Source organism: Juglans regia, chromosome 15 (genome assembly GCF_001411555.2).
Source record: "Juglans regia cultivar Chandler chromosome 15, Walnut 2.0, whole genome shotgun sequence".
In the NCBI taxonomy this organism is placed as follows: Eukaryota; Viridiplantae; Streptophyta; class Magnoliopsida; order Fagales; family Juglandaceae; genus Juglans; species Juglans regia.
Genome location: NC_049915.1, coordinates 3,348,841 through 3,374,069, shown reverse-complemented (window position 1 = coordinate 3,374,069; position 25,229 = coordinate 3,348,841). Strand labels below are relative to the sequence as shown.

General features: G+C 39.8%; 1 protein-coding gene and 1 pseudogene across 1 annotated transcript; one reads left to right on the top strand and one right to left on the bottom strand.

Annotated features, from left to right (window-relative positions):
* Window positions 1-2,877: 2,877 nt before the first annotated feature.
* On the bottom strand, window positions 2,878-4,129 carry LOC109008830 (annotated as a pseudogene).
* A 17,970-nt stretch (window positions 4,130-22,099) lies between these two features.
* LOC109008866 (pathogen-associated molecular patterns-induced protein A70-like) lies at window positions 22,100-23,574 on the top strand. The gene has a single exon (XM_018989121.2). The coding sequence runs from the start codon at window positions 22,252-22,254 to the stop codon at window positions 23,383-23,385; it is 1,134 nt and encodes a 377-aa protein (XP_018844666.1). The 5' UTR covers window positions 22,100-22,251; the 3' UTR covers window positions 23,386-23,574.
* Window positions 23,575-25,229: the final 1,655 nt, after the last annotated feature.

Sequence of the window (25,229 nt, the reverse complement as noted above, 5' to 3'; positions counted from 1 at the left end):
CGGCCTACAATAAATCATTGGACAACAGTTAAGCGTATTCTACGCTATTTACTTTCAACATCAACCCATGGCCTTTGTATTGGTATCAATTCAGACACGACTTTGCAAGCTTTCTCAGAAGCGGATTGGGCTGGGTGTCCAGATGATCATCGCTCTACAAGAGGCTATCTATTTATTTTGGCACAAATCTCATTTCATGGAGTTCAAAGAAATAACAAATTGTGGCCTGTTCAAGCACCGAAGTCGAGTATCGGGCTCTTGCAAACTCAATTGCTGAAATTATATGGTTACAAGCTTTACTCAAGGAATTTGAAATTTTTCTCTAAGCCCCTGATTCTTTGGTGTGACAATATTGGCGCGACCTATCTTTTAGTTAATCCCATTTTCAATGCGTGCATTAAACACATTGCAATTGAGTTTCACTTTGTTCGCAAACGTGTTACTCATAGACAACTTGATGTTCGTTTCATACTTATAGCGCCGAAATTCTCACCAGTTAGAGATAAGCTCACCATATGCTTGCCTCCGTTGAGCTTGAGGGGTGATGTCAGCACACCCTCTATTTCAACCTTAAATCTCTACAACGATATCAACTAAAGAAGTCAACCACCACAGCTCAAGGCTTCAATCTTTCTATTAATGTTTTCCTTTCCTGTTGTTGTACATATCCCACAAATCATGGGATTACATTCCAAGTCTGATGTATATATTATATTGCCTTGTATTGTAAAATATCAATTGGGAAATATACTCTATTTTACCATTTATGTATTGTTAAACTCATTTACTTATAAACCAATAAAATTTTGCTTGTCTTTTCAATGTGCGATTAACAAAAAATCACATTGGAGGGAAACTTCAAAAGAATTCAAAGTCAAATTGGAGGGAATTTTGAAATAACCCAACATGTTATATAACCTACAATGTCTTGGGATTGTAGAAATCATTTTCCTTTTTTCATTTTGTAATTTCACTTTGCCATCTTTCCACAACATTAATGTTAGAAGTTAGAATCCCTGTAGCTTAGAAAAGAATTGTGAATTGTTGGAGATCTAGAGCATGAGAATGATTTAGGTGATTGTTTAGTGTTGATGTTGTGTTTCGCGGTCTAGGCAACTCCACGTTGTTGAGGCTCGATCTCTTCTTTGTAAGATAAAGAATGGGGGAGCTTGGGGGTCGTGATACCTTCGACACTCAAGTTAGTTCAAGGTAAGAGATGAAGAGAGAAAATGAGATCTAGGGATAATGAGTGTAGGAATATTTAAGAGAGTAAGTCAGTAACCCCTTCCTAACGAAGGGAAGAGTATTTATACCTGGTCGAGTTGAGCCCCAAGGCTACGATGACCAGTGTGCAGCTCTGTACTAGGATTGGATGTCCCTGCCTCCCTACAAACCTGCCAGGTCTGACCAGGGTTGTCACAGACCCCTAGGGGGCATGCCGTAACGTGCCAACCCCCGGGACGTATTGAATGCGGCATGGCTGTGGAACCTGGCATAGCGTGCCCGCTTCAGCACCATTAAATGTGGCATGGTCCTGGACAAGCTCCTTCGTCCTCCAGTGCCGTCCGGACAACTATGTCAGGGACGAGGATGTCTATGACGGTCGGCCAGTTATGGTGTCAGGCTAACCTACTGTATCAAGGTCATCCTCTTGTCAAGACACCCTATCTTGTGTCCCTCCTTCTAGGCCTCCCGGGCCGACACAACCTCCCCAGACCGTGCATGTGGGCCCGAGCCTCATCCTGGGCCCAGCCCTTAGGGATTTCTCCATTCACATTCAGCTTTGAATGTTACATTTTGAGATTTACCAAAATTGGTACTAGTGTTCTCTTCTTTTTCTTTTTCTTTTTCAGTTTGATAAAGGAATTAAAATGGATTGAATATCGAGATCTTGAGTCCTCAACTCGTCGTCGTTTTAGGCAAATTGGAAATAGATTAATAGATTTGATATCCTATCCCTATAAGGATTCATTGATCTCATAATTTTTTTTTCCCTTTTTCGTTGTATAATAGAGGGCTTGTGTGCACACACTCCCAAAACATGATTAGGGCAAAAAAGAAAAGAAGAAGATATCCAATCATCTAGAGGGGAATGGATTATGGGTGATGGGTCTTGTTCTTAGGAATACAAGGAGCAGTGCTATAGACACAACGTAATTTGATAAAAGTCAATCCACAAACTAACATGACTTTATGTAATTCGTTAAATTTACTTTAAAAGTAGATCTAATGAAGAGCAAAAAGAAAAGTGAAAAGAATAGTAAAACGAGGAATGAGAGGCAAGAGGTGGGAGGAGTATAACTGGATTTTTTTTTTTTTGGGGGGGGGGGGCATGGGGGATTTGGTGAGGTTGGGAGAGAAGAATGGCAGAATTGAATTAGTGCATTTTATCCTTCTACTTCTCTTTTAAGTATAGATTTTTAGTTATAAAAAGATTCCACTAAAATAAATCTACAAATTGACATAATTTGATATGACGCATTAGATTGTAAAATTACTTTTACTTTTATTGTAAAGTAGATCTAACATACAAAATCATCTCATTTTACTCTAATTGGAATGAGTATATATGCATTACTATAGTTAAGATAATAAATATTCTTCATCACAACAGTGTTTATAACGAAACACACGACTAGTTGTAGCTACCCAAAAGTGATGGAGGTCAACCTAGGTATTAATATTTGATAAATACTCAGATGTTACATTTTTCTAACCGAATCTAGACAAAAAATGTGTTCAGTGAAGTTCTCTTATCCATCAATCTTAAAGAACTTACTTACCAAACGTGTAATACAAAATGAAAGAATTTTGTGATGCATTGCCAAAAAGGAACAGGCATAAGGTTGGAAAGTTTTGGACAGTTGCATCAACAATCTAAGCCCAGATTGCTAATAAAGACATCAATCCAGCCCCAAGGAAGAGCATAAAATAAGATGTTAATTGCACTCTGTAGTTGCAGCTCATCCTTTTACTGAGAAAAGCAGCAATTAGGTCCACCAAAGCCATGTAAACCAGAATTCCAGCAGACATGGAATCCAGGATGCCTTCAGTGATCCGAGCACCGGGCCGTTCCCGCTGTAAAATGAAGCAATGGAGATCCCGATCCCGATCCCGATGCCTGCTGGGGTAATGATGGCGAAAAAACAAGCCATTAATGTTGCAGATAGATTGCTAAATTGTGATTGGGAGATGCCAGCCTCCAAGGGCAAATCCTTTAATGAATTGATGAAAACATAATGTTGTAATTAAGGGTCTTATGGCACAGGGACTTTCAGAAACTCCTAGTGATAGACCGATGATAACTGAATGTGATATTATCCCAAGTTCCAAAACCTGGAGAGAAAAGGAAGATATTATTTAAATGCTTGCATAAAGAATGCTTAGGAACACCTAAACAAAAACTAAGGCAAGAAAAAGAGAGAAAAATCACCTACGAAACGAGAACGTGCCGAGCAGCACCATCATCTTCCCCGCCACGATCTCCATGCCCGTGAGAATGGCCGTGCCAGTGTCCAGCAGAGTGCCCCTCACATGCGTCCTGTCCCAGCGCATGATCGTGTCTGTGGTGCGCAGCGTGCGCATGCATCCCAACAATGTGCATCCCGCCACCTCTCTCTTCCCCAAACACCTTCTCGTTCCTCTCCTTACCCTCCACCGCCCGCAGAATCCCTGACTCCAGTCCCGCATCAGAGGATTCGACCCGAACTCTCCCCTCGGTAGACCGAATCATCCCCTGTTTGCACTCGTAATACTGGGTTCCCAAGGAATCGACGAGGAGGGTGAGGAGCGCAGCCACCATGGTGAAAAACCCAGCAAAGGGGAATTTGGACCATGGGTAATTGGGCAGGCATTCGTCGGTGAGGGCGTTCGATCCGGCCGGGAGCATGTGTACGAACCCTGTGGCAAGGATGATGCCGGCGGCGAATGCCTTGGTGGATACGAAGAGATTGCTGTCAGTTCGGAGGAAGCGGCTATTCTTTCCAATCATGGGGATGGAGATTCTGATAGATCCAGCGATGAGGATCGACGCGATGGCGATGGTTTTGAGGACAAGTGCGACTGGTTCGTCTCGGCAGCTGTCTAAATTGGCACCTCTACACCTCGTACTGGCCATGCTTTCCGACATCGTGGGGAAGTTTGAATCTCTGTTCCATCCAAAAACAAAGAATGCCCGAATTTTAAAAACAATCAAAATACAAACCATTTTCCCGTAGAGTTAAGGTTGAAATCGTTTGGTTGCGGTTGAAACGCAAAATTAAAAAAAAAAAAAAAAAAAAAAAAGGGGAATAAAAACACAAAAACGGATAAAAGGATAACTTTCATGTACAAGAACACCAACAAAAATTGAATTTTGTTTAGTTTTTGCATGCCACTTAAACTAAATTCGAACATTTGGCCAAATAGAATTCAATTACCTGAGAAATCTACAGCTCTTTTTTTGAAAACTTCAAGGCAGAGTAAGGACCATAAATTCTAAAAAGAAACCCAAAAACAAGAACATCATCATCATCATTAATGGGAAGAAAACAACAAAATTAGAGAGAAAAAAAATGAAATGGGTCTCGAACAACGAACCTCATTGAAAGTCATCGGGAGAGATGGAGAAACCTGAGAGAGGGTGTTAGAAAACAACACTCGTATATACGGAAAGGGCCTGGCTTACCCCGATGAACACGAATCTGGGAATTTTTACAGGGAAAAGAGGAGTTTGGAGTTGTGAGGTGTCCGAGGATAGGTAGAGAATCGTTTCTCCTACCAACTGTAAACCAGCATAACCTTGGTCGTTGGAGATTCCGCAACAGAGTTGGTTGAATGCTGGAGGAGGAAGTTACAGGAGAGTGAGCTGGAGAATCAAGAGGGAGTGTCGACATAGTTTGACGAAAAGCAGAGGACGGTGAAGGATTTCGGTTCAGAGTTTGCGGAAGAGAATGAGGGGAAGAGTCCACACTTTTTCCTACAATCATAACTATTTTTACGACTGATTTGGAATGTCGGTAATTCATGCCTGATTTGGACTCGAGTTTCGAGTGAGATTTCTCTCTTCTTTTGCCGTTTGGGGGATGTGTTTTCGAGCCCGACCATAAATCAGTCGGCACTCTCTGCACACTGTGATTCTTCTTCTTCTTTTTTCTTCTTCTTTTTTTTTTTTTCACTCAACTATGTTAAAAATGTAGTTAATAGTTGATTGATGTAAATAATTTTTCATATTCAAATATTGACTTCAACACGGCATGATGTCATATTTATTTTATATAAATTAAATAGTTTTATTATATGTTATAGAATAATATTACATTATTATTACTCAATTATTAGTGAGACTGATCCTTTATCAAAGAGTACTTTTGCACCCACACATGGTGATCCTGACTGAGATCTCACCCAAATTTTTTTTTGTTTTGTTTTTTTTTCTCTCTCTTCTTCTTTATTATTTTTAAATATTTTTTTAAAAAAATTCACAACATCAATAAAAAGTACATAATCATTGAGTAAAAAAGAAAAAAAAAACAGTCGAGATCCTAGTTGGGAATGCCCAGTTATGGTTTTAATATTATCTTTTATCAAATCTCAAAAAGTCAAAACTATTTCATATCATCTCATTATTCAAACATACATTTTTTTACAAACTATCTTATCTCATCTTAATTCAAAAAATCTAATTACTATTCAAAATATTTTATCTTATCTCATCTAAACTGTATATCCAAACCGAACCTTAAGTTTTATGATATATAAATTTTATTTATTTTTTTAAAAGTAGAACTTAATGTTAAAAACTAGATATGTTTTAATTGTTCTATGTTTGCTAACCTTTTTTTTAGAAAAGAAAGAATACGTGAGATTTGTTTAAAATTATACAAGTAATTTTTTATGAAATAACGTGTAAAAGCATTAAGAAAAAAAAGAAACGATATTTATAATTTTAAAATGTGAAAATCTCGTACACTTTGTTTGTAAAAAGTAGAAACATGTAAGACTCACACGTAAAATTTTTTTTTTTCTTTTATGAAGGATCCCGCTTTTTTTCAAATAGAGTGCATAGAGGTTATACACCCTAAAACTATATTTAGTATTACTCAAGAAAAAAACATTTCATATATATATATTTATATGTATTGGAAAAGGAAACTTTTATACATTATACTATCATCCCACTTAGGGCTGAGCAAAAATCCGACAATCCAACTCCGAATCCGACTTCGCTCCGGGTTCGCTCCGACTCTGACAAGTCAGAGTCGAAGTCGGAATCATTGACGAACCGACTCCAGCTCCACTCCGATCCGCCTCCGACACTCCACCTCCAACTCCGCCTCTGCCTCCGATTTTATACATATTTTAGAAAAAGATATGTATTTTTCTATATATTAATCATTTAAATTTTATACAACTATATCTTATATAGTTAGCTAAACTCAATAATATACTAGTTAAATAATATATTTATACTATAATATATAGACTAAATTGACTAATAAATAATAATAGTTTAGTATATGACTATATGTAAATATCATACTATTACAAATTTACAATATTACTACCATGTTACATGTAAATTGTAACATTAAATTATTAATGTATAAATATAATAACATGTAATACTAATGTATATATAATATACTATAAACACTAAGATGCATAATAACATCAACATGTAATACTAATGGATAAACACTAATCTATAAATTTATAATAACATATAATACTAATGTATAATAACTAAAGTATTATTCATATAAATTTTATATAACAATATCTTGTATTAATTATATTTTTTGACTTAATAAATTATCAACATATTCCTTTTGATAAATATATTAGTAATACTAATATACATTAGCATATTAATTAGATTTATGGTCTAATACTAATACTATTAGTAATCCACTTTAAGTCTATATATAAATTACTATATAAATCACCATAGTATTAATTACTAATACTATATTATTATATGATACTGTTAACTATAATGATATACTAGTATTAGTATACTAGTACTATCAGTGATATAGTTAGTATGGTGATTTATACTAATAGTATTATATAGTAATACTAAATTAAAATCACTATAGCAAATACTAATATATAGTTATGCTAATCACTATAACTAATACTAATACTAATATAGACTATAGTTATGACTTATAGTATTATACCTATACTAAATCAATATAACTTATACTAATATAGTTATACTAAATCACTATAACTTATACTATTATAATTATGCTAAATCACTATAACTAATAATAATGTAGTTATACTAATCACTATAACTATATATAGTATTAATATCACTATCAGTATAATATATAGTATTAATAATAACTAGTACTAATATAACTATTAGTATAACTAATATCACTACTAGTATAACTAATACTAATACTAATACTAATACTAATATACTAATACTATTAGTGTATTACTAATATTTATATATATTAATATATATATTTATATATATATAAAATATAAGAGTTAATATATATATATATATATATATATATAATATTAAATCACTAACATACTAATAGTATGATACTATAGTATTAGTAATTATACTATAAGATATAGTAATAGACTAATAGTATATTATAGTAATACTATTTTTTGAATCTTCATTTCGTATATGGTACTTTTGTTTATTGTAGTGATTAGTTAAATGTGGATATGGAATCATGAATGATGAGAATACATGTAAAAATATGACTTTCTTTTTATTTTTAATTTTTGAATGCATGTTAGTATGTTACTTGTTTTATTTGGTTGTATTTTTTGTTATAATCAAAAGTTTAATAAGTTTAGATTGTAATTTTGAGAAATTTGAAAGCCCACAATTTTTTTTTTTAAAAAAGTGGATCAAATATGAAGTTAAAATAGATAAAAAAAAAAAAAAAAGGTCCAAAAATCCAACTCCGCTTTGACAAGTCGAAGTCGGAGGCGGAGCGGATTCTCTATATCTCGGAGTCGGAGGTTGGGCCCTCCGACTCTGAAGTGGTCGGTGCTCAGCCCTAATCCCACTTTCATCCCATTAAGCATTATGTGTCACATTTATCACCATTAAATGATCATTTATTGCATGTTACTTTATCATCTAATAGCGATGAATGCGCCACATACCATTTAGTATGATCAAAATAGGATGAGAGTGTGGTGTATAACATTACTCATTGGAAAATGATACACATGCAACCATTTTAACAACCATTTACACAACCATGTTTTAAATAAGCAGCATTTGTGAAAAATAATAGTGTTACATAATACCTTTAATTTAAGAGAAATGTTATAAGGAAGTCTTGCACCACAACATCCATCTAACCAACATGTGATTTTTCATTTTTGTCCTTTTATTTAAACACACATATTTAAGTATTGAGATATAATGATAAATCATATGTTAATTAAGTGGAAGTATGGGGTGTAAGACTTCTATGTAAAATTTCTCTATGAGAATCTCTTTGTTCAGTTAGAAGTGTTTGAGCTTTGAAGTTAATAAAGTTGATGGACTCTGCGTTCAATTCAACATTTTCTTGTTTTGAGGAACCCTTTTTTAATTCACACCCATTTAGTTTTTATTTTCGCTGCGTATTAGAGTAATTAAATAGAAAAAAAAAAAAGAAGAAGTAAAATGGTAATGTCAGCCCCTTCCAATTAGGGGTGTAAACCGGTCGGTCCGGTCCAGTCCAGTGATGGACCGAATATTTTCGGTCCATCACCGAACCGGACCGAACACACCATAGGGACCGGACCGGACTGGTAGTTATCGGTCCAGTCCGGTCGGTCCGGCATATTTTTTTTTAAAAATCAATTAATAAAAAAAATTTATTTAAAATACTAAATTAAATTAAGTGACTTATTAATGTGGATTATGTAACAAACTCAATAAAAAAATATTTTATATGGTCAATGATAATAAATTAAATGAAAATTACATTATTAATTTATATAATTACCATATAATTAACTAATTAATATTATATATTAGTTAATTAATAGAATATTAACAAGTGTTAATAACATATTTAAAATTTTATATTGTTAATAGTGATAGGTTAGATGAAGATATATATATAAAATATTGTTAATTTATAGAATATTAACAAGTATTAATAACATATTTAAAATTTTATACAATTATTATATAAATAATATATATAATTTTTTATTTATTGTAATTTTTTATTCGGTCAGTCAGGTCCAGTCCGGTCCGAGAAATCTCCACCCCGGGACCTGACCGAAGACCGAAATTTTCTTATTTACTGGACCGAAACCGACCATGCATTTGGTCAGTTCGGTCCGGTCCGGTTCGGACCCAACCGGTCAGTTTCTCCGGTCTTGACCGACCGGTTTACACCCCTACTTCCAATGACTACTGCATAATGAAAATAAGTATTTATTTAAAAATTAATTTCTCAACATAATTTTCTCAATTTGTCACCTCTCATATTATTATTTTCAATAATTGCCCCCAAACCCTGAAAAGATTTCAATGTACCACATTCTAATATATATACAGATACTTTTATTAAAAATATATAAATATATATTTTTACTCTCTAACCAACATAGGGTTTCTGTTTAGCATATCAACTTATCATAATCGGCATATTGCACACACAAACTACCCCAAATACAAAGAGAATTTTAAAATATCATATATTTCATATAGTCTATAATAAAAAGAACTTTACATTCTAATTGATGCTGGGAGCATGACTATGACTACCAAGGTTATAAAAGGACTTAGAGGTTAAGATGGCTTGAAGGAAGAGGAAAATCGCACAAGAATACTAAATCCAAGGGTTCACTCGACATTCACTCAATGTTCGATTGGGCGAGAGTCAAATAGAGAGTTTGCTCAACCCTCACTTAAGGCTTGGTCGAGTGAGAGTCCTACAGAGAGTTCACTTAGGCTAGGTCAAGTAAACATGATTGGATTTGAATAATTTTAAATTTTAGATAGAGTTTTAATTTAAATTAAATTGTAACAATTATATTAGATGATTATGACTATTATGGATGTGGTATTATTATTTATGGGAAAATGCTAGGTAGAACGATGGTCTACTGAACATTTGCACCGATAGGTGCATTTTTATCTTTTTATTATTTATTTATTTTGTCAAATGCTAACAAATGTATTGAATTAATTTTTTTATTTTATTTTCTTAAATATTAAAAAATGATTTCTTAATGTTTTGAAAAAAAATTAAAAATAAAAATAAAACCATCGGTGGTCAGCCATCGGTAGACTATCGGTCTCCGTAGCATGACCCTTATTTATGAGTTTAAAAATTTAAATAGATTAGGCTTTTATCTATATTATGTTTAGTTTAAGAATTCATTTTATTTCAACTTCTTCAATTGTTAGCCTCTAAAAAGGCAAGTCTAGTTTCGTTATTTGGTGTTCTTGATTATTATTACGAAGATTTGCTTATGAAAATACTTGAGAGAGTTTTTCCCTATTTTCCTATAATCTTAAAGTTGTATTTGACATTTACGAAAGAGTTTATTCACAATCTTGAAACATATATATCTATTTTGTCATCAATGTATTATATAAATGTTTATAAAATATTTTTTTAAACCTAATATTTCCCATCACTTCTATGAAATAGTATAATTGGCTCATATATGATAATAAATTATATAAAATGTAAGTAATATTACATAATAATGAACATTAAGTTTTAATACGTTGTGTTTGATTGTTGAACCAAACTCAACTCATCTCAAATCAATCATTAATGAGATTCACTACTTATTCAACTTTCCATAAAAATGTTAAATTCATCTCAACCTACTTCATATATCTCAACCTAAAAAGTTAAACATATATCAACCCAAAATAGTTAAACTCATCTCAATAGGATCAATAAAATACTACTATTTACAACTTAACTCAACTCAACATCCAAATGTAGCCGAAATTTGACATTCAAGCAACCATTAAAGAGCATTCATTATATACCAATTCAAATAAGTCAAACTAAATATAAAAGTGCTAAAACACAAACAGATTTTATAAAGATATATTTATAAATTGGTGTGACTTAATGTGATATGTTCGATTTATTTTATAATTAAAAGAGAAATACTTTAGCCACAAAAGTAAACTCATAAATTGACGTCGTTTGATGTGGTATGTTAGATTGTAAAGTTATTTTTATTGTAAGGTAGATTTATGGTATTGTGAGGGGAGTAATTCCTAGGGCCGGGCCAGGCCCACAAGGCTCGAGCAGTTCCAAGGTTGAGGGCAAGGGGTGGATTGGGCCAGGTCGAACCAGGAGGCCCGGGAGGAGAAGCAGTCAGACAACACACGTTGGCCAGAGGCTGGAAGGCAAAATTGTTTGACGCCACTATTGGTCGACAACCCCAGCACGCAAGGTCAAGGACAACCCCTGTCCTTTAACACTAGCCTTTGGACAAGTCTAAGGAGTGGATGCATCTGACAGGGTCACGCCACATTTAATGAATTCCGAGGCTACGCACACCACAACTTCCCTCCTAGGTTGTCAGTGGTCGCCACGATCAAGTCTGGAAAGTCTGTTGCAAAGTAGGGAGCTGGCAGGGACACACAACTTGAGTACGGAGCGACACATCCATAATCTAAGGTTGCCCCCGACCAGGTATATATACCCCCTCCCTTAGCGAGGAGAGGGGTTCATACACTTTGATACCTAAGATTTCATAATCCTCACAAGGAAATCGCATACTAACTTTGGCATCGGAAGTGTCCCCACCTAGCCTGAAGCCCTCATCTCTTCATAGTTGCAGGTGGACGAACTGGGCCCTCGTGGAGTTGTTCGGGCTGTGAAACGCGACATCAACAGTGGCGCGCGACATCAACAGTGGCGCCATCTGTGGGATTTCTTTTCTTATAATAGCGTATCCTTCACATGCCTGCAACAACATGTTCCCAAGCCTCACGATGAGAAGAAGAACAGTTCAAAGCGATGGAAGCAAGGACCAACGAGATGGGTTAAAACATACGAAAACTGATGGAAAAGGTAGCGTCCCTTCACCAGGAGAACGACACTCTGCAAAGAACTCGATGGAGAATTGGAGGGAGGCGAGCCCAGCCAGCATGCCAAATCACGGTGAATCCCGAAGGCGAAGAAGAGAGGCGCAGAATGTGCCTCGAGCTCTGGAAGCTCGAGGATAAATAGACCGAAATGGCCAAATGGATAGGCACGCCATTCTCAGTAGACCAGCTGCTCATTAGCATGGACCTGTCGTATAGCACCGAAGTCATGGTAGTTATTTTCCCCTCAAGATTCAAAGCCCCTCAAGTGAATGTGTACGATAGGTGCAAGGACCCGCTGGTGCACTTGGAAACGTTCAAGGCTGACATGACCCTACATAGGTTCCCAGGAAAAATCGCGCGCAGAGCATTCCCTCTTGCATTGAAGGGGGCGGCGAGGGCTTGGTTCAGATCCTTAATGCCCAGTACCATTGAGCCAGAAGAGGAGGCACCCGACTGCCTACATCTTGACAGTGAACCAGTGAGACAACGAGAGCCCGAAGTCATACCTCTCTCGATTTAATCAGGAGCGTAAAACCAAGGGCGACCAGGATGAGAAGATCACCCTAGCAGCCCTGTTGGGGGGAATTTGGCCTCGAAACCCGTTCATTACCGAGATAGCTTAGAACCCCCACAAATCAGAGGAAGTTTATAGACCGAGCTGACGACTTCATTAATGCTAAGGACTCCCTCAAGGCCTTGACGGCTCCTCTAAGGATTGAGGTAGAGCAAGCGGACAAGAAGGCAGCTGGACAGAAAGGTGGCCCAAACTGCGAATGGGGTAAGAAGGGAGCACCGACGGCCAAGAAAATGGGTGAAGCGTCTGCTCGGGTGCACGGCAAGCCCGATGCACACATGAGCCTGGTCGTAGAAGGTGAATGCTACCTGAGCTCGTGGAAGGAACCACGACAAGGCTAGGAGAGCCGCAAGTACTACATCTACCAACTGACGGACTGGCACAATACTAAGGACTGCTGTACCAGTGGCAGCAGATGGCGGACCGACATGAACGACGCTAGGGAGGCCATTCAAGGGCTCATCATAGTGGGAGCTCGAGGAGACGAAGGCCTGGGAAAGAGGCCCGAAGGAGCCCATGACATCGGAGCCTAGTAAGGGCAAACAGCCTGGTGGGTGAGATATGCACTATCGTGGGAGGATACGCAAGAGGAGGGAGGCGTTGGAAGGCCTACTAGACCAGCGGCGGCAGACGGCAGACCAATAGGAACATCGCGAGGGTGGCCATTTGAGGGCCCGGCATAGTGAGAGCTCGAGGAGACTAAGGCCTGAGAGAGAGGCCCAAAGCAGCCCGCGACGTCGGAGCCCAGTAAGAGCAAACAACCCTATGGTTGAGATCCGCATGGTCGTGGGAGGATACACAGGAGGAGGTTCCACCTCGTCGACTTGGAGGGCCCACACCTGAAGGGCCCAATACGAGGAAGTGTTCACAACGAGAAGGGTCGCCACCGGCACCAGGAAGCACCCCTGGGGAACAACGATAACCTTCAATGCGAAGGATGAGGAGGGCGTCCTCCACCCTCACGACGATGCGTTGGTGGTTATCGTACAAATTGCCAACTTCACTACTCTAAGAGTCCTAGTTGACAATGGCAGTTCAATGAACATTCTATTCAGGGAAGCGTTTGTCTGGATGGGGATCAACTTGGACCGACTGCTCCCGGCCCTGATACCATTTAAGGGCTTCACGGGCGATATCATCCAACCAATGAGGGCCATCACACTGTCTATTCTGGCTTGGAAGGCCCCCAAGACTTCAGCCACGATGGCCGACTTCCTAGTGGTGACGGCCCTCTCCTCGTACAATGCAATACTGGGTCGCTAGACCCTGAACATCCTAAAAGCAGTAACCTCAACCTACCACCTCAAGATGAAATTCCCCACAGACTTGGGGGTGGGAGAGGTCTGTGGCGAGCAGGTGCTAGCTCAAAAATGTTATGCTCGGAAGCTAAGGCACGAAGTTAAGGAAGTCAAGATGATCAGGAAAGCAAATGAGGTAGCCGGACCACCTTCACCGTCGACCCTAGTCGAATGGGAATAGGAAGTCCAAGACTAGCAAGCACTGCGGTAGGTGGAACCCAATGAGCCCTTGGAGTTGGTTTTTGTAGATCGGAAAAGGCTCGAGTGCATAGTACGGGTAGGGACCAAAATGGCTCCTGAACTAAGGCAGGCCGTGAAGCAACTCCTCTTCGAGCACGAGGATGTGATCGCTTGAAGTCACGACTAGAAGCCCGGGATTGACAACTCAATCATCGAACGCCACCTCTGCATGGACCCCACAGCCAAGAAGATCGAGCAAAAGCACTAAAGCTTCAGTGTAGAAAAGTACGTGGCCATGGTTGATGAAGTTGACCATCTCTTTGAGGCAGGGTTCATTTGCGAAGCCCATTATCCCGAATGGCTTTCCAATATGAAGTTGGTCAAGAAGGCGAGCGAGATGTGGAGAATGTGCGTTGAATTCATGTACTTGGACAAGGCTTGCTCGAAAAACAGCTTCCCCTTGCCCTGCATTGATTTGATAGTGCACTCAACGGCCAGTCACCCACTTCTCAACTTCATGGACTCGTACTCCTGATACAACCAGATACAGATGAGTCCTGACGATGAAGACAACGACTCTCATCACAGACAGAGGATTCTACTGCTACAAGGCCATGTCGTTCAACCTAAAGAGCACTGGCGCCACATACTAATGGCTAGTCAACCAGATGTTCAAGCAACAGATTGGATGCAACATGGAGGTGTATGTAGATGACCTACTGGTGAAGAGCAAGAAACCCAAACAGGACCTATCGAACCTACGGGAAGCCTTCGCAGTGCTCCGACGCTACCAAATGAAGCTTAACCCACTGAAGTGCACATTCGAAGTGGAGTCAGGCAAGTTTTTGGGCTTCATGGTCTCTGAGCGAGGTTTCGAGGCCAACCTAGAAAACGTTAAGGCAATAGTGGGGATGCCCCCCCCCCCCAACGTTCACGAAGTCCAGAGACTCACTGGCCGAGTGGCAGCATTAAACCGCTTTATCACTCGGTCAACCGATCGATGCCTTCCATTTTTCAAGATCCTGAGGAAGGCTCAGGAATGGAATTTTGCTTGTGATGAGGCATTTGCCGAACTGAAGAAGTACCTAGTCCACCCCCTGCTTCTCAGCTAGACTAAGCCATGCGAGAACCTAATCGTGTACCTAGTCGTGTCCGCAATATTGATCTGTGATATAGAGGAAGGATAGCGGCTGGTCTATTATATGAGCCAGGTGTTCCGCAAGGCCGAGGCTAGGTACTTGCGGATTTAGATGCTAGTGTTCGTGTTGGTAGTTGTCACGAGAAGGTTAAGACCGTACTTCCAAAACCACCCGATGAAAGTGGCTCACCGACGTCCCACTCAAGAAGGTCGTGCAGAAGCCTGACACGTCTGCTGACTTGCTAAATGGGAAATCGAGCTAAGTGAATTCAACATTGAGTACCTGCCCCGTATAGCGATTAAAAGGTAGGTGCTGGCAGACTTCATGACTGAGTTCACAAGCTTCCCAGAGGAGATACAAGTTGCACTCCAGGGGAGGCCCTCATAGGTTTTTGTGGACGGATCGTCCTGCCAAGCTGGAGGAGTGTAGGGGTGCACATAGTCATCGAACACGAGGAAGAGCACAACTATGCGAAAAAGCTCACCTTTAAGACGACCAACAGCGAGGCGGAATACGAAGCACTATTAGTAGGAATGTTAGTGGCCAGGCTACTAGGAGCCACAGAAATCGAGGTGAAGGCCGATTCCCAAGTGGTCGTCAATCAGGTGTCGGGGGAATTTGCCACAAAAGGCAAAAAATTGAATAAGTACCTCCAACAAGTGTGCAAGGGGCACGACCTCTTCCACTACTTTCGTATACAGCAAATCCCGAGGGGAGAGAGCCAGAAGGCGGATTGTTTGGTGATGGCCACCTCGAGGCAGGAGGAGCTCCCCCTTCTCTAACACATAGTGGTCAGGAAGGTCGACGCCCCAGCCATTGGCTCGAGGTGTCAGTCACCTACTCGACACTCGAGGTGTCAGTCACCTATTTGACACCTCTCGAGTAGGCCACAGACATCATGAAGTTTCTACAGGAAGGCGAAGTCCCGGGCGACCTAGAGGAGGCACGCAAAGTCAGGAACAGGGCCGCACGGTTCACATTCTTGGGAAGGGTCCTGTACAAGAGAGATTTCTCCGAGCCACTCCCAAGATTCATCTTGCCGGATGAAACCCAACATGTGCTGATCGAAATTCATGAATATATATGTAGGAACCACTCAGGTGGAAGGGCACTGGCCGCGAGAGTGACCCAGGCTAGATAATACTAGCCCCACTTCCTATGGAACGCGAAGAGTTTTGCAAAGAAATGCCCAAGATGCCAAGAGCATGCGCTCGTGCCACGCTACCTGCGAGAGGATTTGACTTCGATCACCTCTCCATGGCCTTTGGCACAGTGGGGACTGGACTTGATTGGCACGTTCCCAATGGCTAGAGGAGGGGCAAAGTTCGTGGTCATAAAAGTCTCCTACTTCGCAAAATGGGTCGAAGCAGAAACCTTGGCAACCATCACCACCTGAGCCATCACGAAGTTCTTGCGGAGGTTGATAGTCTGCTGATTTGGTATTTCCCCAAAGCTTCATATCGGATAACAGAAGACAATTTGATTGCTCGCACTTCCGGGAATGGTTTGTAGAGTTGGAGATTAAGGTCAAGTACTCTTCGTCGGGACACCCGCAAACCTAGGCTTGTAAAAATAAACTAGAGAATCAGCCCGGACAGGTTGGTTCAGTCCGGCATCGGTTCCTCCATTTTAAAAACCGATCAAAACGGGTCCGATTTTGATTTTATGTTTTCCGGCACTGGACCAGACCGGTTCATATATATTTAACTAATTTTTAATATTGTATATAATTTTACATAATATATATAATTATATATGAAATAATGTTATATTATAATTTATAACATAAAATTTAAGTTTTAAACATGAACATTTATTTGATCATATGTTTTAAATATAAAGTATATATATTAATTACATTTTATGGTTTAATAAATTCTCAACATATTCCTTTTCATAAATACATTAGTAATACTAATACTAAAACTGAAAAACCAGACAATAATCGGTAAAATCGGAAGTATTGGTTTAGGAGGGTAACCGGTGCAATATCAATTCTTGAGAATGCAAGATCGATGTATACCAATTCAATCCTAAAATTTGTCCCAAACCGGACCAATTACACCCTTATGCAAGCCAATTGTCAAGCCGAGGCAACCAACAAAACTCTATTGTCCACTTTAAAGAAAAAGTTGGGGGTTCAAAAAGGAGGATGGACTGAAGAACTTCAGGGGGGTACTGTGGGCATACCAAATGACCTTCATAACCTTGACTAGAGTGACTCTCTTCGCCCTCACCTACGAGAGCGAAGCGGTGATTCCCGTGGAGATAGAGAAGCCCATATATTGGGTCCAGCACTTCGACCTGAGCTTCAACGACGAAAGATTGAAAGAAATCATGGATCTCCTAGAAGAAAGATGGGAAGAAGTCGCGTTGCGGACAATGAGCAATAAAAGGAAAGCAGAGTGGTACTTCAACAAGTGGGTCAGGCCACGCTCCTTCAAAATAGGAGACCTGATGCTAAAACAGACTGGGGTAACCACCCAGGATGATGGGAAGTTGGGGCCGTAATGGGAAGGCTCTTACGTGGTAACGACAAGCAATAGAGACCTGGTACCTATCGCCTTGAAGACGGTCAAGGTCGTGATCTCCCCCATCTGTGGAAGCACCTGAAGAGGTAATTTGCCTAGGGATCACAAATGTTATCCATGAATGAAGTCTGTGTACTTATAAATGAAGATGTATGGATGTTCGCCTCAAACTTGCCGAATTCTCAAAACTAGAAACCAGTTAAGTAGAGTCCCTAAAATCGCCACGGGGTTGCCCACATGGCCTCTTAGATACAAGTCCCTAAACTTGCTGAGCCTCGTATCCAGCAAAGCCGAGTCCCTAGACTAGCCGAAGGGTTAAGGTTAGGCCTAGAGCATCCTGAGCTCTGCCCACATGGCCTCTCATATATAAGTCTCTAGACTTGTCGAGCCTCGTGTCCGTCAAAGTCGAGTCCCTAGACTCACCACGGAGTTAAAGCCGGGCCTAGAGCATCCCAAGCTCTACTCAAATGGCCTCTCGGATACAAGTCCCTAAACTTGTTGAGTCTCGTGTCCAACAAAGTTGAGTCCCTAGACTCGCCGCAACATTGCCCATATGGCCTCTCAGATACAAGTCCTTAGACTTGCCGAGCCTTGTGTCAGGCAAAGTTGAGTCCCTAGACTCACTGCGGGGTTAAGTTCGGGCCTATTGCATCTCGAGCTCTACCCATATGGCCTCTCGGATACAAATCTCTAGACTTGACGAGCCTCGTGTCCAGCAAAGCCAAGTCCCTAGAGTCACCGTTGGGTTAAGGTCGGGCTAAGAGCATCTCGAGCTCTACCCGAATGGCCGCTCGGATATAAGTCCCTAGACTTGCCGAGGCATGGCCGCTCGCGTTTTAGGGAGAGAAACTCGGCCTCCCTATTCACCTTGCGAATCTCCAGGCGGGTGAGAAGTGCCAGAGGCCAGAGTGCCCTGTTCTCCTCCTCGAGCTCCCCACGCTTTTTGACGATCAAAGAGATCCCGTTGTGGCCATTGGAGGAACAGGGAGAACGACCTCCTGTGCGAGTGTCTCCTCGAAGGAGATGAGCGACTCCACAAACGGCTCCCCCCCGAAGGGCAAGTTTAATGAAGGCGTTGAAAAAGGTGGATTGGAGAAAGTCGTCATCTTCCTCCTCCTCGACGAAGAACTCCGACAGAACAGACAGCGAGGAGAACGTCGAGCACTACGCCCTTGGGAAAGAAGTGGTCCCCTAGGTAGGGGGAACTAGGATCTCTAGGCACTTGGGTTGCTCACACGGGGACCCCCTGGCCTCGCTCCTCGACCCCCTATGGGTAGAAGGGAGTCTGGTCCCTTCGGCTTCACTCCAAGAAGCAGGCTCTCTGCTCCAAGATTCCCCGACCTCCTTCGGGGAACTCCACCAGCTTTGTCGCAACCCACTTTTGGCCGCTTCCCCCTACTGCCAGCTGAAGGAGTGACGCTTCTGGCCCCGAGGCAATGACGGGTCGCTCTAGAAGTCCCGACCAAGCATGTACGGGCGGTCGGGAACGGTCAAGTAACTTTTGATGTTGATGTCAGAGAGGACCACATCAGTCTCCATATTGTGAGGGTGAGCCGATACCCAAGATAACATTGTCGCTAGCTTGTCCTCCTCATTCTTGGATAGTTTAACGAACATGCTTTTGGAGAGAGCGACGTACGACCAAATGGCCTGAACAGGATACTCCTGGTGGACCTCTTCTCCTTCGGGGTACTCCTATCCCAAGCCCGAGACGAAGAAGAACTTATGAGACCAGTGTTAATGTGCGAGTGGTGTGACTCAAGGTTGGTAATACACCTCCTGGCCGTACGTGCCTGGAAACTGTACAAACTCTCATTGAGGCGTAGCACGCAGTACACCGACAAGAACTCCCGTGCAGTCAGGTCGGGGTATTCCTCAGGACTGGAGCTGAGCACCCTCCGATAGATAATGCAATTGGCCACCAGGAGTCGCCAAGCGTTCGGATGGAGCTGCGCAAGGGCCAACCCCAAGAAGTTGAGAACGTCGCGAATGGGGCTACAGAACGGGAGGCAAAACCCATTTGCGAACATGAGAGGGTAGAGTGCCACGACTGGTTGTCGATGCCCTGGGCCCCCCAGAACCGCCAATGTAAGGATGTTGTACTTCGTCCTAAATGCCCGGAGGAGACCAAGAACTCCCAACGACTCCCAGCAAAGGACAGAGGCTTAGCGCTGGAAGACCTTTTCGGGGCCATGGGAACGATTAAAGATGGCGGTGAAAGTGAAGAAGAAGGGAACGAAAAGTTCAAGGAACAAGGGAGACCGCGACGGTGAAGAGTTCAAAGAAGGGGAGAGAAACATCAATGGTGGAAATGAGAAGAGAGAGAGCCATATATGGTGCTGGGCGTGCAACGAGGCAACGGAAATAGAGACGTTGCTGATGATGTAGGCAAGTGGCCTCGTGAAGCATAAATGATGCTAGTTTGCACAGATCAAATGATGCAGGTAGGTGGGCTCGTGGAACCCAACTGGCACGAATCCATGCAAACATGGGAAGTCCATGTCGGGCGCGTAAAAGGCACAGGCCGATGCACAACACGGAATGTTGGGACGCCCCCACTAAATCAACTGTTGTGGAGTGAAAGAGGCAACGAAAGCCGAGGTGCCCTTATGCATTAATGACGGGGAGAACTGTCGCAAGGTACATGCCCGAGGAAGGCGCAACGAGGACGTTTTGAATTTCCACCACACGTGTGAGCTCAGAATTCAAGGGGTACTATGAGGGGAATAATTCCCAGGGTCGGGCTAGGCCAAGTAGGCCTAGCACACAAGGCTCGAGCAGTTCCAGGACTTGAGGGCAAGGGGTGGGCAGGGCCAGGTTGGCCGAGGAGGCCCGAGAAGAGAAACAGTTAGGTAACAAGTGCTGGCCAGAGGCTGGAAGGCAAAATTGTCTAACGCCACTACTGGCCGACAGCCCCAGCGCCCGAGGTCAAGGACATTCCTTGCCCCTGAACCTCGGTGTTTGGACAGGCGTAAGGAGTGGACACATCTAACTAGGGTCACGCTGCATTTAATAAAGTTTGAGGCTAGTGGTTGCCACAATCAAGTTTGGCAAGTCTATTGCATAGCAGAGAGCTAGGGACACACGACTCAAGTACGGAGCGACACATCCACAATCCATTTCCCAATGATCACCCCCGACCAGGTATATATATCCCCTCCCTCAGCGAGGGGATGGGTTCAGACACTTTGATAGTTAAGATTTTATAATCCTCACAAGGAAATCGCATACTGACTTTAGCATTGGAGGTGTCCCCCACCGCCCTGAAGTCCTCATCTCTTCATAGCTGCATGTGGACGAACAGGGCCCTCGTGGAGTTTTTAGGCTGCGAAACACGACATCAATAGGTATCATATGAGTTCATGTTAATTTATAAATTTATTTTTATGAATTCTTTTTTTATGACTGTAGCACTTTTTTAATAAAAATAATTTTACAATAAATTATCGTCACTCATACATTTTCTTTTCTTGTGACTCGAACAAAATATAATAACTCGCATAAAATATATTTGACAAATAAAATAAAATAAAAGGTAATAATGCATTGGCTGCAATTTCAAGCCCGTCACCTTCACTGCCCTTTAGGTCTTGTTTGAAACTTGGACTGAATTGAGATCAATTCAGTTCAATTTAATTTTAAATTGAGATCCTATTTGAATAGTGAAAATGTTTCATCTCATCTTATTATTACAATTTTTTTAAATTTTCATATAAAAGATAATAAATAATTCAACCTTTTCAAATATTAAAATAATAATAATATTAAAAAATAATATTATAATAATATTTTTTTAACTTTTAACTTTAATTTAAAACTATATCATCTCATCTCACTATCCAAACTGCACTTGAATCTAATATCTATACGCTCAATTCTCAAATAATAATGATTGTCATACCAGTCTTCTACTACCATTCTACTACTTTTTTTGATGTTTTAATTTTAATAAAAAAAAATTTTGTGGGTCTAGATTCTCCACCTATTGACTTGATTTTAATTTTTTTTAGAGAATTTTTAAATTGACTGTGAGTTCAAAGGATTCATTTCTCGCGGATTCATATTTTTAATGGTTAAAAAAGTAATCATCAATGAAATTATATATTATTTAAACTTTTTTTACTAATTAAAGATATTAAGAAAATATTTCAAAAAAATAAATACATTAAAAATAATAAAAGGATAGTAAAAGAATTGTAATTCTATCATTATCCAGAATTCACAAAATCGCTTTACAATCACAACTAATTTCCGGGACCAAATCCAACCATGACCTCACATTTTTTCATACCTGCTACTTTATCACATACCTATCACAAGCTAACACGTTTCCCTAAAGATCCCGAACAAGAAAATAAAAACTCACGACTATGCCCTTTTTACTCCGACTCCTGATTAAAACCACGTACACACACTCGACAGCTTCTTCCTTCCATTTTTATCTCTGTAATTTTGTCGGTCAAGCAAACAAAATAATTTGAAGGAAGCCATGTTTGAAGCATCTGTGTCCCCTACACCTTCGATCTGGGCTTCCATAAACAGCTGGTTCACTCCCGCTGTTTTCTTCGTCGTCCTCAATCTCATGATTGGCACCATTGCCATTACTTCGAGATTAGGCAACCAAAAGCACCAACAAGCAGAAGCAGAAGCGGAAGCAGGAGCGGAAGCAGAACACCCACAACACCCACAGTTTGCTAGATCTCCATCCGTACTGCAAAGGCTCAAATCGATCAAATTCTACGCCTACAGATCCCAGGAACCAGCTAACATCTTCGAGAAATCCCCAGAATCAGAGAGCCATTTCGATTTCAAACATCTCCATGAACTAGAGCAACCCCAACTTACCAGATCTCCGTCTATGTTTCAGAGGCTCAAGTCCATTAACCTCCGCAGTTACCAATACCACGAGCCCAGCGCGCCACAGTTTCCAACCACTGCCATTACCGCTACCTCCGATTTGCACAAAACCCAAGAATTCGATATCCATTTCACGACTCTCCAACAACCCCTAGAGAATGAAGAAGAAGAGCAATCCCAGGAAGAAGATGAAGACGAAGATGAATACAAAGAACAAGATCAATACCAGGACCTGACCATGAATGAGATTTACGGCCGGCTACAGGACACCCACGCTACCAAGCCCAGCACGCCACAGTCCCCAACCACTGCCATTACCGCTAACGCTACCTCCGATCTGCACAAAAACCAAGAATTCGATACCCATTTCACGACTCTCCAACAACCCCTAGAGAATGAAGAAGAAGAAGAAGAACAATCCCAGGAAGAAGGCGAATACAAAGAACAAGATCAATACGCGGACCAGACCATGAATGAGATTTACGACCGGCTACAGGGCACGCACGCTACCAAGCCGAAGAGGAAGATGAAGAAGTCGGTGAGCGCCAAGTTGGCGTTTCGTCATTTTGAAGAGGACGACATCGTTGAGGCTCGCCGGCCGGCGACAGTGAGTGAAGGAAAGGTTGGGGCGACTGAGGACAAAGAAGAGGTGGACTCCAAGGCAGACGATTTCATCAACAAGTTCAAGCGTCAGTTGAAGTTGCAGAGGATGGACTCCATTTTGAGGAACATGGCGGAGGATCACCGGAGGCAGAGTGGTGAGTAGGGTAAATAATTTTGTGGTAAATTACTAAATGTGTTTAATTTTTATTGCTATTTTGGGGATTAGTTAAAAAAAAAAAAATTCTAAGTACGTGATTTTATATTTGTTAGATTTATTTTATTTTAAAAGTAATTATACAATCTAATGTATTGTATTAAGTTAGTAAGATATGTAAATTTGTAGATTTATTTATATATTTTTTTAATTAAAATATCTTTTATTTAGTTCTGAAAAGGAAAATTGTTGGTTATTAAAAAAAGAAAAAGAAAAAAATAGGGATTATTGGATATGATGTAATTCTCTCTCTTATGTGTATTAAACTATGTATTTAAATATATTATATGCCCTTATCATTATTAGTTTGGAAATTTTTATTTTTATAAGAATTTCTCCAACATAACAAAATTTATGGGCATGGCTGAAGAAATACTTTAACAGGTTGAATGCCAGATAAATAATAATTTCTGACAGGCTCAAGTCCAAATAATTAATAATTGTGGGTCAGTTTGTCACTTACAATACTTTTAAGGGACTAAATGCCAAATAATGTCATTCAAGTTTGTCTTTCTAACCACACCCTCGTTTAGTCGTTGTCTACATTTGATTGATCACTGTGTTGAAGACTCGAAGTCGAGCACAAAAAGAGCTGACATTTTAGCTCTTTTGTCTACGTAAAGCAATCACTTGCTAGAGAGTCACTTTAACTACGCTTACGCATGTCTTGTGGATGGATAACAACAATACGTGACACGATCTGAAATTTCAATACAAATATAATAACATAATTAGTTGAGTTGAGTTGAGTTTGATATAAATGAGTGCGGGTCAAATTGATTGATCCGTTAAGATAATAAGCAGGTCAATCTGTTTAATTTGAAATTAATCTGTAATAATTTATTTAACTTTTATTTTAAAATTACAATTTTATTTTTGTTAGATTGTAATATTAGTTTTTCTTAATATACCTATATTTTTATTTTTAGAATTATAATTCTGGACCTATAGTCATATTTGTTATTGTTGGGCTTGTAATATTAGTTTATTATAGGTTAAAATTTGAAAAAAAAAATTGATATTTTTGTTAATAGGTAGTCTTTTTTTTTTAGATATTGTGGTTACTAATAAATATAGATTTTAACTTTTATATAAAATTATGTTAATCAAGTTAAATGAGTTACATGTAAGGGTGTAAATCCAAACTGAAAAATCGGTCCTGACCGGATCGGACTAGATCGGTTTTGAATCGGTACGGTCCGGAACTGATTCTTGGAATGTGAAAACCGGCCAGTTCCGATCCGATTTTGGTTTTAGGTTGCGTTTGGATGTTGAAGTGAGTTGAATTGAATTGAGTTGAGATGATAAAATATTGTTAGAATATTATTTTTTAATATTATTATTATTTTAAAATTTAAAAAAGTTGAATTGTTTATTATATTTTATGTTGGGATTTAAAAAAGTTATAATAATGAGTTGAGATGAGTTGAGAGATGTTTAGAAACCAAACGAAGCCTTAATGTTTTTCGGCCCGGATCGGACCGGTTGATAAAAATATATATAAAAAAATAATATTTCTATTATTGTATATATAAGTTTTATACAAAATATTATATATATATAAGTTTTATATATTATGTATAATTATAAATTTTTATGTGAAATTTTTATATATAATATATATAATTATATATTCATATATAAAATAATTTCTGATTATAATTTATAAATTATTACATAAAATGTTAATACTAAATCACTAAAAGTTTATTATTAATATTAATAGTCTAGTATAGACTAATGACTATAGTTATATTTATAATTAATACTACAAGTTTTTACTAAAAGTTTAT